General features: G+C 48.5%; 1 protein-coding gene across 2 annotated transcripts in view; it reads right to left on the bottom strand.

Annotated features, from left to right (window-relative positions):
* ARFRP1 (ARF related protein 1) overlaps positions 1-14,369 on the bottom strand; it is a 377,172-nt gene that overhangs the window by 41,659 nt on the left and 321,144 nt on the right. For both annotated transcript variants that reach the window (XM_069650886.1, XM_069650887.1), the window contains exon 7: positions 7,696-7,796. In XM_069650886.1, coding sequence (XP_069506987.1) covers positions 7,696-7,796 — 101 coding nt within the window. The remainder of the gene's footprint in view (positions 1-7,695; positions 7,797-14,369) is intronic.

Here is a 14,369-nt window from a genome sequence, read left to right as displayed (position 1 = left end):
GTCCTCTAAAGGACCGCTGAGAATTTCTGCCCCTCTGTGAAGAGGGTTTTTGGGAAATCTGGTGCAACGATTTAATAGTCTTGTGCTCCTTCTTGGCTGTCTCCAACGCATCGTCTACCGCCTTCCCAAAGAGGTTGGCCTCTTCGATGGGTTTGTTGATGATGATGGATGCCTGGGTCTCAGGCCTGAAGCCCGACATGCGCAGTCACGCGTGTCTCTTTAGGAGAGTACCCTGTGCGAGAGACCTGCCTGCTGTCTCTGCGGAGACCAGGGTATTCTTTACAACATTCTGATTGGCAAGTTTGCCCTCCGAGACAATGGCGAGAAGCTTGGCTGTGGTTGGTTCCGGAACCTCCTGAAGGCCTTCCTGGAGTAGGTTCAATTGGGCGACGACGTAGCTTGCCAGTAACGTTGTGTTCTTGGCAATCTGGACAGTATAAGCGGCCGCCGACGTGACCCATTTGCCTAAGGCATACAACCTTTTGGACTCCTTGTCCGGGGGTGACTCTCCAGTGGCAAGGGGAACCCCTGCTCTCTTGCGAGTGTTGGTCACCACCAGCGAGTCTGGGATTGCATGCCCTTTGATATAAAGCGGGTCGGTGGGGAGGGGCGGAAAAGTTTTTCGACCCTTGGGTTCACAGCCCTAGTCTGAGCGGGTGTGAGTTAGGAAGGGGCCAGCCGTCTCTTTACAGAGCTCAAGAGAGGGATAGACTGGCTTAGTGGCTCCACGAAATCTTGTTCGGGCAAGGCTTCAAGCGTGGCAATTTTAAAGAATTCCGCTGCTTTTTTCAACATGTTGAAAGCCATTTGATCATCCACCGGGGGAGCTTGTCGAACCAGGGTGGATGGGGGAGAGTCGAGGCAAACGATATCAGAATTGTGATCATCCTGCTGGGTGTCCTCCCAGTTGTCCGTTGCACCTTGATCTTCCCCATAATTGTCCAGAAAAAAAGCTGCCTCTTCTTCTGTATAGATGTCTCTATACGTGTCTTTCTGGACATCTTCTTGATAGTCAACATAGTGTTGGACATCTAGGTGTTGGGCAACTTGTGTTTGAGGGTTAGGGTCTACCCAAGCTTTTTTCGGCAGAGGTTGATCAGAAGCTCTGAAAAACTGCTCCAGCCGATCCATACACCCCTCGAATTGCTCCGTGGTCCACTTGGATAATCCAAATGGACCCAGCTGAGCAGGAACCGGGTCCTCCGCCCTAAGGCGTTGAGAGGATCTCCTCAGGGTGCTTGAGAGGGGTACCTGGCTTTCTTCGTAAGAGTCTTCGGGATCGTCTTCCAAATCCGTGGAAAACCTTTCGGCGGATTCGCCCATAACTGTGGGTGAAACCGGTATAGGCCCACCGCCGTAGCAATCCTATTGATGCTCTTACTGATAGTCACCGAATCTTCGGGAGACAACGCCTCCGATGATCGCTTCTCGGGTAGAGGCCTACTCAGTTTTCGGGTCTACACGGGCCTTGGAAACTTTGGAACTCGTCGAAGTTTCTTGTTCAGAAACTTCGGCGTGTGCAGTTTGGGGAGTAGCGCCCTTCTTATGTTTGTTAAGCCCAGTCGTCATGCACTGCTGCGGATGCGGGGAAGGCTTCGGATCAGATCAATCCGATGGCGCTTTCGCCTTCTTCGACGAAGTCGTCGAGGAGGGCGCTTGGGTTGTGTGCTTTGTGCGGTGCGATTGTACGCCCCTGTCACCGGGTGTGGTCCCTGTAGCAAGACCGGAGTCGAGCCTGGAAGGGTCGGGGACGGGTGTGGCGGCTCTAGAATAGTCCGCCTCAAGGTCTATAACGTCCGTGTTGGACGTTTGGTCATCCGATGTACCCCCATCACTTTCGGCTGGTGTCGCGGCAGGGGAGGGAGGCTCCACGCGTGACATTCCGTACGCGGCCCACCGCTTCAACCAGCGCTCCTTAAGGGTTTTAGGTTTAGGAGTTTACACACCGAACACCGCTTTAGTGCTCTAGGGGGAGACAAGCGTTACACGACGTGTGCTCGTCTTTCCACGGATATCTGACCCTACACACAGGGCAAAATCTAAATGGAGTCCTTTCCATAGCAGAAGGGAAGGGTGACCAGACCAAAAAGGAAAGAAGTGGAAAAGAGGAAAGACATCATAGCAGTATGGCAAACCCCGAGCCCACTCTCCCTACTGTGTAGGCCGGTCAGAGGACCCGACCACGTGGAGGTCCTAACGCCGGATCTTAGGCGCCGGAACCCACAGCCATAGACGATTCCCCCGTAGTCTTCGTCGAAGATGTTCTTGATAGGCAAAGTGACTTAACAGGGATTAAACCGACAATTCAGTAAGCTAAACCATGTCTCATGAAGAGCACCGCTATAGGGCGACCAGTTATCTGGGCGGAAAGAAAACAATCTGAGGGACCTCGGCGCGTGAGGGATTTTGGGTACTACACACGTCACGATAGCGATAGTGTTTCAGACACGCCTATGCCGACGTCCCCTTTCGGTCCCCCGAAAGACAAGATACAATACTCCGCGGTTACCACTGGATGTCGGACCATATGCACAGCATGTGATTCTAAGCAGATTAACAAGCATCAGAAACTCAGGTCATAGAGATTGCCGAGAACAACGCACACAATGAAGTGCAAGAGGCAACTGTGTATGAACCAGCCAAAGGGTTAAATCACAAGACCACCTGCTCCAAGCCCTTTGATTTCTCAAAGATCACAAAGATGAAAGAGCTTATGAAAAAAGGTGATGGTATTGTACAGAAAAAGACAAAAATTCAGGAAAAAATGAACAAACCGAAATCTAATGACTCAAGGGCGTTCATGCGTAAGCTGACAACTTCAAAAACCAAACCAGTCAAGACCGATGAAGGCATAGCACCCTTTGACTGTTCAAAGGGAGGAGCCGAGAGCGGATTTAACCATTGACCTGGCTAAAGAAGAGGTGACAATGGATGAGGAGATGGTTCGCTGTCTGGATCTTTTGCCCTTCTCAGAAGAGATAATGAAGATGAGGCGCCTGATAAGACAACTTATGGGAATGAACAGCAGAATCAATCATTCTCCAGAGAAAGCATCCTTCCTCTCAATATTTTTCCTAGAAATCAAGTTGAAGGTGAATTCGACCACAACATTTGTATTAAAAAATCAAGTTGATTGTGAATTGGATGTCCTAGATGTTTGTATTTTGGGGGAAAGAAGAAAAAGGTTGAGGATACATACAAAAATCTGAAAAGATGTTGGGTGGGGCGGGGAGGGGGAAAGCCTTCACCCCACCAAGAAATAATTATGAAATTTAGGGGTCCCGATGAAACTCCTAACTTGGTAGTCGCAATAGAAAGGTTAATCGCTACTGTAAGGAAGGCATGGTATCAAACAGTAGGACAGACACAAGTGATCACAGTTCAAGGGTGTTTATTGAACTTCAATTGGGTTTGATAGACACCTATCTAAACCTAAATCTAAAGATGGGAGCAAGCTATGACCATCAAATAATAATAACGCAGTCCTAGTGGTGTCTTGTCAAAATAAAAGGCCTATACTAATAAACTTATTGCCAATCCTGAATTCCAAATACAAATAGTGTGGGAAACAATGTTATGCAAAAGAAAAGTGTTCAAGAAATTATATGCCCAGATATTCAAGCCGTTGGGGCTTCCCTTCCCCACGTTTTTCAGCACAGGACAAGGCAGCACACAAGAGCTAAGCACTGTCTCTGGCTTCTCTAGCATGAGGATGCAGTTCAAATCTTCTGTACCAAAGTCTCTTTGCCATTCAAAGTCTCTTACTTCAGAGGGCCTGATACGACAAACAAGCATTCAAAAGTTCCTCTCTCTTCAGCCTTCTTGGGTGATTCTCGATTCACCCCAGGGCCCCCTCCGCCGGGTTCAGACCCACTTTTCGAAACATTCTCTATTTCGTCAAAATCGGAGACCTTCTACTGTGTGCTGGATTTTGCTAGAACTGTCGCAGGACCACTTGGATTCACATTTATTAGTTCACTTTCAAATGATCTCCCTCCGCCGGGCTTGGATCAAATGTATCTACTTTCGTTATTCCTCATCTGGATACCTTACAGAGACCTTCGATTGAGCACCCATGCGGTGCTGGACCACTCTGTCAAAGGCATTGTAGCTTGCTTTAAAGTTCAATCACCCATCAGCATTTTAACTTCACTCGCATCTCTTATTACACATGATTTAACAATGTTCGTTCTGGCGCTTGCCATGCAATGTTGCTGCTTGCAACCTTGGCCTCAACACAGACCAGTCTTGTATCGGTCTCCCCAACTCATCGGCTGTGTTGCTTTCACTGAATCAGCTTTGTTCTTGGAGCCAAGGGCAGTACCACAGTGGCTGGTGTTTCTCGCAGCCTTGATTATTGACGTGGGAGGGCCCCTCGTATCGCCGGCACACAGTGCAGGATTCTTCAGCCTGGTTTCCTGGTCTCACGCTTTCTCTTGAGCTTTCAGGGAAGTAACGGTTCCTTGTTGAAAAGGTCAAGGCAATCTCCCTCCTTGCGATCTCTTTTGGTTTTGCCACCCTTTCCTCTCTTGCTCTGCTGCCGTCTCGAAACTGCTGTTTCCTTGTGTGCTTTGCCTCGCTCAGAGTATGTTCTCATGATCCGCCTTTTATCCGTGTGGGGAAGTGTAATGGCAGTCAGGTATTCGTGATTGTCGATAATTGCCTGACCTTGCCTGATAATAGTATTGGGACATGTCAGTTACACGGCTCGGGTGTTAGTTGTTTTCCCTTAGAGTGGGCTGTCAGTGAGAAAGTGTTTGTGTTGTAAAGGGGGCAGAGGGTAGAGTTCCCAAGTATCCTACTTGGTAGGATGGGGTAAAGGTGTTACAAGGAAGGAGATACCACATCTCACCATCCGGTGTGCAACTCCCCGAAGACCCCCGACACAGGTGATCCTCCCGTACTGGTCCACGCCCAGGAACTGGATCCAAAGGTGATGGCCGTGTCCTGGTCACCTGGATGACAGAGCCAAGACTAGTGGGTGAGACACCTCCTGGTTTCTCACACTACGAAGGACGGCATAATCCTAAATCAGGAAAATGTTCTGAGGCTTCTACATTATGCCCTGAAGTTAAGGAACATCAAATCAGAAGATCTAAAGATAGTCCAATTCATGAATGAAAACAGCATGGACTGGGTGATCCTTCACCTCCATTCTAATCTGGTGCAAAATATTTTGTTAGTATCGACAAGAGATCTGCTCCCATTGGGATACGAGATTTAGGAAAATCCATTTGTTGGGCCACAGGGAGATGAAACGCCTGGGCTAGCCATCCTGAAAAACCTAAATAGAGAGTGGAACTCAAATCATGCAAGGCTAAAGCACACTGAGTCACCTTTGACTATTCAGAGTGCCAGATGTAAAGACTTTGCCTGTTTGATCTCTACCACAGTGAGCAAAATAGGAATAAGCCCTAAAGGAATGTGACCGGTTAGCAGAGGCTGGAGAATGATGGACAACCAAGCCTTCAGAATTTCCTGTGGTCTTGGAGGTTTAACTTCTCACGGATCGAATCATCCTTGGACCAAAACAGGTTATTGCCACCAAACGTTATGTTAAGACATTTTGCTTCAACATCTGCGACAAACCCAGACAACCTCATCCAGGAATGGCTACAAAGAGTAGCAGCTGTACGTATGGCAGTAGCCACAAAGTCTGCTGTGTCCGGACTACTTTGCCATAGTCTCCTGAGAAGATATATGGTACTTTCCATAAGCCAAAGATTGCATAAAATCAAGCTGCGGTGAGGTATCTAGACCACTGATGTTCTATCAATCAGAAGCCAGCTTGGTCAGAATCCCATCCTGGCCACAGAATTGCCCCAGTGAAGTATTCTACCTCTCCAGTATTTAAAGGCACCAGTCCATAAGGGACGTGGCCACGTTCATCAAAGGTTTGGCCCCTTTTAGAAAATGATTGTGTCCTGGAAGGCAGAGTACCATCAACTGAGATCTCAGAGCTGGTACAGAGAAAGCAGTTGCCGACTCATCTATAGCCAAAAGCCCAGCCGCACTGCCTGGATGGGAGTAGTCACCACATTGGGAACGGGAACCGAACAGCAGACATGGGATTTTTGTCTAACCCAGTGCCTCTGTCAGCTTGAGGAAGCTCAGTAGGCCATGGCTCCACCACCTGCGCCAAAGCTGCTGATGCCTCAGTAAAGATGTCTCACACCTCACAACTGAATTCCCGCCACTGTTCAGGAGTAGAGGAGCTTGTGGGGAACGGTACCTTGGGAGGTGATTCCTCTGAGGTGTCTTCTTTCTGGAGGAGGAGTAAAAAGAATGTTGCTTCAATGTGTCGCTGGGAAAAGCGTGCCTTTTTGTGGCATTTTACCCTCTCATCCTCAAGAGTGGGGTTCCACCTGTTCGGTCTAAAAAAAACTAAAATACTCAGAAGATGCCTCAGAAGACAGACTTTGAAGGAGCGCATTTCTTGCCCTTCTTAAGAAGGGTGTAGACATTTGCAGCATTCCCCCAGAGTTCTTTCGGGTGCAATTATCGAAACGAGCCACAATTCTCTGCATCATGCTCTTGCCCAAGGCAGAAACTGTGGGGATCAAACACAGAATTTGGTCAAGCACAATCCATGCAGTGCACAGAACACCTTTAGGGCATTAGGCATCATGTAGGTAAAATAAATTGCTGGTAAAGTTCCTGAAGCAGCATACCAAGAGGATAAACGGAACAGAGGGCTGAGGGGCACTGCTAGCTCCATATACACTACCCCTCATCCGGTCTCATGGGCACCCTAAAGTGACAAGGGTAAAAGCATATTGCCCACTAGTGGCCAAACATTGTCCCAAGACAGCTGATGCTGGAGAAGATTTATAGAAGATGAGGAATCTGTGGCAGGAAGGAATTCATAAGCAAGGGGCAGCAGCAAAATGATTAACTTCTTGGCATTATTGGGAGAGATACACAGCTTGTCATTAGTTTGTGAGACCACCACCACTGCAGCAATTGTGCAAGATGCACTACCTGGCATTTACATTCGTGATGGAGCCGACAAACAGTCACGCTGTATAATGCTGCAAGCAGTGTAACCTTCGAGTCCGTTATATATAGACTAAGCCAATCAATAAAGACGAAGCTAATCAACCAGAGAATGCTGTTCTGCTTATAAGGAGTGAAAACCAACAGGCTTGGAACCCATTTCTCTTAAAACATCATGTAGTTCCTTCCTTGGTGATTAATACATCTTTTGCAACACAGTCTTGTCTTAAGATTCTATCAAAATCATTCAAAAAATACATGCAGCTATATTTAACCAACTTTCGAATCCTTGCTGTGGGAAAACAAACTAGTTGCCTTAAAAATTAACAAAAGTCTCATATGTAATTGCGCCTTTGTTATTTTGTCAATTATTGGACAATGTAAATTAACATAATATTTGTATGCTGTTTTGTTAACTTTAGGCCTTAAAAATGTGAAGGGACTGATAAAAGATCAGCGTGACAGGGTTTCAGGGCATTGGTGAGATGACACAGCTGGCAACTCAGTCTTCTGGAACATAGTAACAGGCTGAGCTAATGAAATGGATCAATCACCAGGGAGTTTTTTTCATTTAGAGTGAAAACAAACTTGGAGTACTTATCCAAACCAAACACAAACACAGAGGGGGCCGGCGGTAATGCATCATCGTGACTTTTGAAAGCCCAGGGAGGGACTTCCAATTCCTGGTTCTGTGCTTACCCTGTGAGCGCGGAACACGCCTGTGTTAGGCAGTCTCGCTTGCCAATCTTGTTGATGCAGTCGCTGAATGCTGTCTTGATCTCAGGAATGGAAAGACAGGTCTAGGGAATAAAAAGAGAACACATTAAAAACAAAAAAGCAGAACTGGCTCACTAAGGGGGAACAAAAAGATCAATGGAAGTCAGCGATGCTGGAACAATTTTGAAAGTGGAAGTGCTGTCCATCAGAGAAGCTTCACTAAAATACTTTAGGTTGTGAACAATATTGGTGTTCTCAAACAAATCGGGTGTAGCAAATGAATTGACCCCATTCAGCAGAAGAACAAGTTACTTACCCCTGGTAACGTTCTTTCAACTGGATGTTCCTCCCAATTATTCCTCATCTTATGATATCTCCAATCCAGCATCAGCTGCTTCAGTGATTTTTTTTGCTGTAGAGGGTGTCTTCGATTCGATGTCCCTCGACGGCGTCCGTCCCCTATCGAGGTTGACGTCATTGACAGTATAAATAGCATGCAATGCCTCTGTTACTTAATTTCTCTGTTTTTTCGCCTTCTTCATACAGAATAGGCATGTGTGAGGTCACAGAGACAAGGCACTCAAGAAACGAAAGGTGAAAATCTACTGAGGGGTAGGATGGGAGGGGCGATGAGGAATATGTGGGAGGAACATCCAGTCAAAAGAACGTAACCAGAGTTAAGTAACTTGTTCTTCAAATGGATCGTGTCCTCCCACGTATTCCTCATCTTATGATATCCTCCCAAAGCAATATGGAACTGAAGGAGGGAGTAAGAATTTTCAAGGACTGACATGAACGCTGTGAAGCACAGCTTTTCCAAATCCCGCATCATGCAGAGTCTATACAATAATGTTTACGAACGGTGTGTACTGATGACCAAGTGGCTGCCGCACAGATGTCCTGAATCGGCACCCCTCTTAGTAAGGCAGATGAAATAAGCTAGCCTGTAACATTTCGTAGTACATAAAATTGTCCAATGGGATAAGGCTTGTTTAGTAACTGCTAGACTCAGTTTGTGCTTGGTATATCCAACAAAAGTGATGGCCTCTTAATACCACCTTTTCTTTGTAGAAAATTGTAAATGGTGGCTTACACGACAAGGCCTGCAACTCGCTGACCCTGCATGCAGAAGTTATAGCCGTTAAGAAGACAGTCTTCAAAGGCAGGAATCTCAAGGGCAAGAATGAAGTAGCTCAAACGGAGCACACATGAGAAAATGTAGCACTAGATTCAAATCCCAAAATGGAACCACAAAAGGGGTTGGAGGGAACACATTTGTGAGACCTTTTAAGAATTGAATTACCAGTGGCACCTTAAAGTAAGACGTTTGCTCAGAAGTGCGCTTAAAAATGGAAAGCGCTGCCAGGTATCCCTTAACTGTGCCAACCTGCAGCCCCAATGTAAAAGAACAGAACACCATGGGTGCATCGTACAGAAAAGGATCCACATTCTTCTTTCTGCACTAGCAGCAGAGTTTGTTCCAACAGCAGCGATAGAGAGATTTCGTTGCTGGCTTTCTGGCTGAAAGCAACACCTACATTACACATCGCCAAGAGGTCCCAATCCATATATAACAACCTCTCAGAAACCATGCGTGAAGGTTGAGAGGCTTGATCTCTGGATGGAGAGCCTGACCTGCTTGTTGCGAGAGAAGATCCTCAGGCAAGCTTCTGGTACCAGGGAATTACAAAATGCCATGAGGCCGAGCAACCTCAAAAAGTCAAAGGCCGGAAGACGCTCGGCATTCTGGAATTTGGTGATCATCTGCTGAATGTGCTAAGCCCTCACCTTGGGTGGGGATAATCAGAAACACCAATGGCGTACCTGCATAACCTTCTGTGCTTGTGATGGATAGGCACACGAAAGTAAGCATCCTGAAGGTCCAATGACACCATCCAATCCTGAAGCTGAAGGGCCTGAAGGATCTGAAAAAGGGTAACCATTTTGAACTTGTCCTTCCTGAAGAACCTGTTCAAGTATCTCAAGCCCAAAATGGGACTCAATCCTCTGTCCTTTTTGGGGAAACAGAAAGTAAGGCGAGTATCACCCCCTGTTCGCTTCCACCACAGGTGCTGGTTCTATAGCACCTTTCTCTAGCAGGCTGGAAATCTCCTGCAAGAGGAACAGATCTGGATTTTAGCGGGAGCGGTTACCGGTGGATGATCCATAGGCCTTCTTAAAGAGGGGAGGCAGTAACCATGGGCTAATGTTTGCAAAGCCCAAGCATCTGAAGTAATGCCCCGCCATTAATTCAGATGCGGAGTAAGCCTGCCTCCTATCAGGGTCTTGTGCATTAAGCCTCAGAGGGGTTTTGAGGCAGATGAAGCAGCGGCTGAGGTTAAAGAACCTGATGCTTGGGCGGACTTAGTACCTCTTCCCTGTCCACTATGAGGGAATCTTCTCTAACCTCTTTGATTGGCCAGCGCTCTTGCTCTTATAAATGAGTAATAACGAAAGGTCCTACCCCTCCAAGCCTGAGTTGTAGGGTGCGATGTATGTGGCTTTGTGATAGCGACACTGAGCAACTTGGCCGCAGCTTTTGAGGCCTGCAATTTCTCAAGGCTTTCACCAGCCTTGAGCCCAAACAACTGCGTGCCATCAAAGGGCATGTTGAGTAGTCTGAACGGCACATCAGGAGCAAAACCCGATTTCCTCAACCACGCAAACCTGCGCATAACTGTACTCACTGCCATGGCTCTGCTAACGCCATCAGCAGAGTCCAGACCTGACTGGAGAGACTCGCATATAGCATCTTTCCCATCCTTCACAATGTTCAAGAATCCTTCTCTCTCCTCTCCTTCAGGGATGTGTTGAGCTGCCACCGAGATGCAAAACCACAAGGTGTGGGTAAATTTTGCAAAAGCACAAGTGGCATTGATCGATTTAAAAGCCATACTGCTGGCTAAAAATACTTACTTAGCCAGTGCGTCTAACACTTGTCATCCATGTCTGGTGGAATGGTCAGGTAAACTGTATGCCTTGAAGTAGATGTTGCAGCCTGTACCACAAGGCTTTCCATGTTTGAGTGCCTTGAAAGATATTCTGGATCAATGCTTGAGGGTCTATACTTTTTAGTCCGATTTTTACTGACGGCTGGGTTTGAATCTGGAGACTCCCACTTTACCATGACCCTTTACTGAAGAGCTGAATGAAAAAGGAAAAAAAAAGTCTTTTTGCAGACCATTATCCAAAATATCCGTCAAATCATCCTGCCCAAAAGGTGCAGCTGGTCTCCTCCAACCCAGGTACTCAGTTACCTTATTCATTAGCTGTCTGTAAGACGCCTTTGCATGCACAGACGTATCAGCTTTCCCAAATTCAATTTTAGGGGAAGTGTCAAGGTCACTTGCACTCTGACGATTTTCATAAAGATCCATCAGTCTCGACTCTTCAGATATTAAGGCCTTAGGTACGTTGGGTGTTCCATACTTCAAACGAAAGGGTGGAGTATCTTGATCAGAAGGTTCATGTTCCTTGAAAATCGAGGAAAGGGATTTGAAAAAGGTCTTCTTTGGATGGGGTTTGAAATATTTTTCGATCACCTTCGAGAGCGTCAAAGGTCCGGCACCTTTGACGTTGCCAGTACTGGCCTTAACGGGCTCAACCGTGACTCGAAGGAGTCTTCGAGGGTCGAGGACTGGGCCTCTCCTCTCCTCGAGGCCAGAGGGCTCTCAATGGGTCGGCAGCTTTTCAACCAGGTTCGAGGGCATGCACGTTTTTCCCTTTTTTGGCTTTAGTAGGCTTGACAGTTTTGCTGCCTTTCATCTTTTCTTTAGAGGGGGGTCGGGCCGCCTTCATGAAACTCATCTGAAGCCTAAAGGCCCCCCCATTCAGCTTTGGAAGCTGACTTACCTGGGCAAGCCTGTCTGCCTTCAGATGAGACGTTGGAAGACGAGGACGGAGACCTGTGACGTCATTCTTTCGATTTTTTGGAAGACGAAGTGGAATGGTGAGAACCGCTTTGAGAATGTGAGCATTTCTTTGAACGCTTCCTCGGCGGGGACTCACCCCTCTATTCGTCCGACGAATGTCTTATAGAAGGTGTCGTGAAAGGGGATTTCTGAGGGGGCCTACCCGCAGCTAGATTCCCCTTTCGCTCCTTGAGCGCCTTCCCAGTCATGGACTGAGAGGATCCACAGTCAGCCGTCCTGTGGTCGGAACCAAGGCACCACAAACAGATGCAATGGGGGGGTCGGTTTTGGACATTTTTGACCCACAGTCAACATTTCTTGAACCCAGTCTTCGGGGTAGAAGATGTAGACATTTTCAACAATCTTTTCAATTTTGTCACAAAACAACCGCACCGTATCCGAAGTGAAAGCTTTAGCGGAAAAACAGAACTGAAGTAACGGGCACATTGCGTGCTATTTATACGGTCGATGACATCAACCTCTAAAGGGGACAGAGGCTGCCAAGGGACATCGAGACGATGATACTGTGAGGATGGAGGTAGGAGGGGAGACGCCGAGAGAGGAGAGCCGGACCGGAAGCAGGGCGCATTGGGGGCTGTGGTGCAAGCAGCGCTTAATCCGCTGCGGTCAGCACGGGTACGGAACTCGAGGGAAGTGCAGCTGCCAACGGCGCTGATGCAGGACGCGGAGGAGGTACCGCCACCAATGGTACTGGTGTGGAACGCTGGGGGAGTGCCGCGGACAATGGAGATGCCTCATCGGCCTTCCGTACCGAGGCCGTCTGCACTGCCGTGGCTCGGCCCCTCTCGCATTGGCCCGGGGCACTAGCGCTGCGGCAGGACAGTAAAACAGAAGACCGTTCAAGCGGGATACGGGTCGGCACCTTACCCTCTGGCGTTGAGCGGCGGCCAAGCTTGGGGATACGAGTACCGGGCTCAGGCCAGCCGCTCAGCGTCAGAGGGGTTCACAGTACCAAGGGTGACACGGTCAGGGGAACAAGTCACTGCCCCCCCCCTCCTTACCTGGAATGTCTGCCGACGCAAGACAGCCCGTGAAGCAGGCTGACCACATAGCACAATATGGGGGGGGGGTTTGGGGTGGAGCCTGCAGGGAGCACGCCCGCCAGGCAGCGCTCAGGTGCAACGGCAGCAGGGAAGGAGTTGGAAGCGTGGAGGGAGGTCTGGGATCAACCAACAGGAGGAAGGGAAGAAGAGGGGGGAAGGCAATTCTATTTCTAGAGGGTGGGCTCCTTGAGGCTACACCAATCAGAAGGGTGGGAGGGAAATAGTTCCTGATTGGCCCTTTTACAAATTTAGGACCAGGTATAAAAGGGACTGGCCTAATGGAAGTGTTATTGCTTTTTGCAGGGAGAAGGAGAGGAGTGTGGAAGCAACAGGTGGGCCTATCCGGGTCCGAGTGAATAGGAGACATCACAAGGAACGCAATTCCTGGCTTTATCCCACAGTGAAGGAACTGTGGGACTACCGGGACCCCAACCGTATTGGTTAACACTGAACATTTAACCAGTGTATAAATAAAGTTCTTTCAGCATCAACCCGACTCCTGTCCTGATTGTCACAAGTGGCGTAGTCGGCAGGATTAAGAGAACGCCATGGAGAAAATCATCCAAACGCTGTGAGGGGCAACAGCAATTACAACAGCTCCTCCAATGACAGGCCCAGCAGGCGGCTGCTGACCGTCAGGCCTTCCAAAAGGCAATACAAATGCAGGGTACCCTTCAGTCCACATCACAGGATAAACACCAAGAGACCATCCGGCACTTAACGGATGCGGTGACCAGCTCCCAAAACCAACCTATGGTCGCCTCCGCCGTATTGCAGAAATTTAAGGAAGGCGAAGACCCCGCTTTCATTTTTACGACGTTTGAGAGAATAGCCCGAAATGCTCAATGGCCAGCGGATCGCTGGGGGCAGTACGTCGCCCCCCCTGCTATCGGGCATAATGCAAGGAGCCTACCAAACGGTAAACCCAAATGGAACCACCCCCTATGCTGAAATAAAGAAGGCGGTATTAGATCGATTGGGTATAGATGAGGAAGCCTACAGGATGAGGCTACGGGACACGAGACTTAAACCTGGGGAAAACCCCTGTCAACTCTACTACAGAGTTAAAGATCTCATAAAAAAATGGCTACAAGTGCCGGGTCCAGGCATACAGGATGTATTGATAAGGTCACCCTGGAACAGTTCATCGAGGCCCTACCCGCTCCTATGCAAAGGTGGGTCCGGCAACATCACTGACCCACCTTATCAGAAGCTGTGGACATAGCATCTGCCTACCAAAAGGCCGGGGGGGGGGGGGGCGCAAACCCTTTGGAACTGGCCCATCCAAACGCAGCCCGATACCCCTTACTGAAACGGTCATAGACAAGGGACCTAGAGGGGTTTTGCCAAGATGAAGATCGGTGGAGGAACGCCCTACCAGACAGGACGAGAAAAAGACCAGCCCCGAAGGCCGGTCAACCCCATTGCCTACAGGATTCCGGCAACCACAATGTTATGACTGTGGCGAATGGGGCCATATAGCCCGGTTTGCCCCAGAAGAAGAGGCACAGAGCCAATGGAAATCGGATTTATGAAGGCGGAACAGGAGCCAGGGTGCCAGGGACCCTACAACATGGACATCAGAGTGGATGGGATCCCAGCAAGAGCTTTACTCGACAGCGAAAGCCGGCAGACAGCCGTACTACCAACCGTAAGTGACTCGCCTTACCTCTCTAATGTA

The sequence above is a fragment of the Ambystoma mexicanum genome, chromosome 3p (genome assembly GCF_040938575.1).
Source record: "Ambystoma mexicanum isolate Mex_15411 chromosome 3p, UKY_AmexF1_1, whole genome shotgun sequence".
Taxonomy (NCBI): domain Eukaryota; kingdom Metazoa; phylum Chordata; class Amphibia; order Caudata; family Ambystomatidae; genus Ambystoma; species Ambystoma mexicanum.
This window is presented reverse-complemented; position numbering and strand designations above follow the sequence as displayed.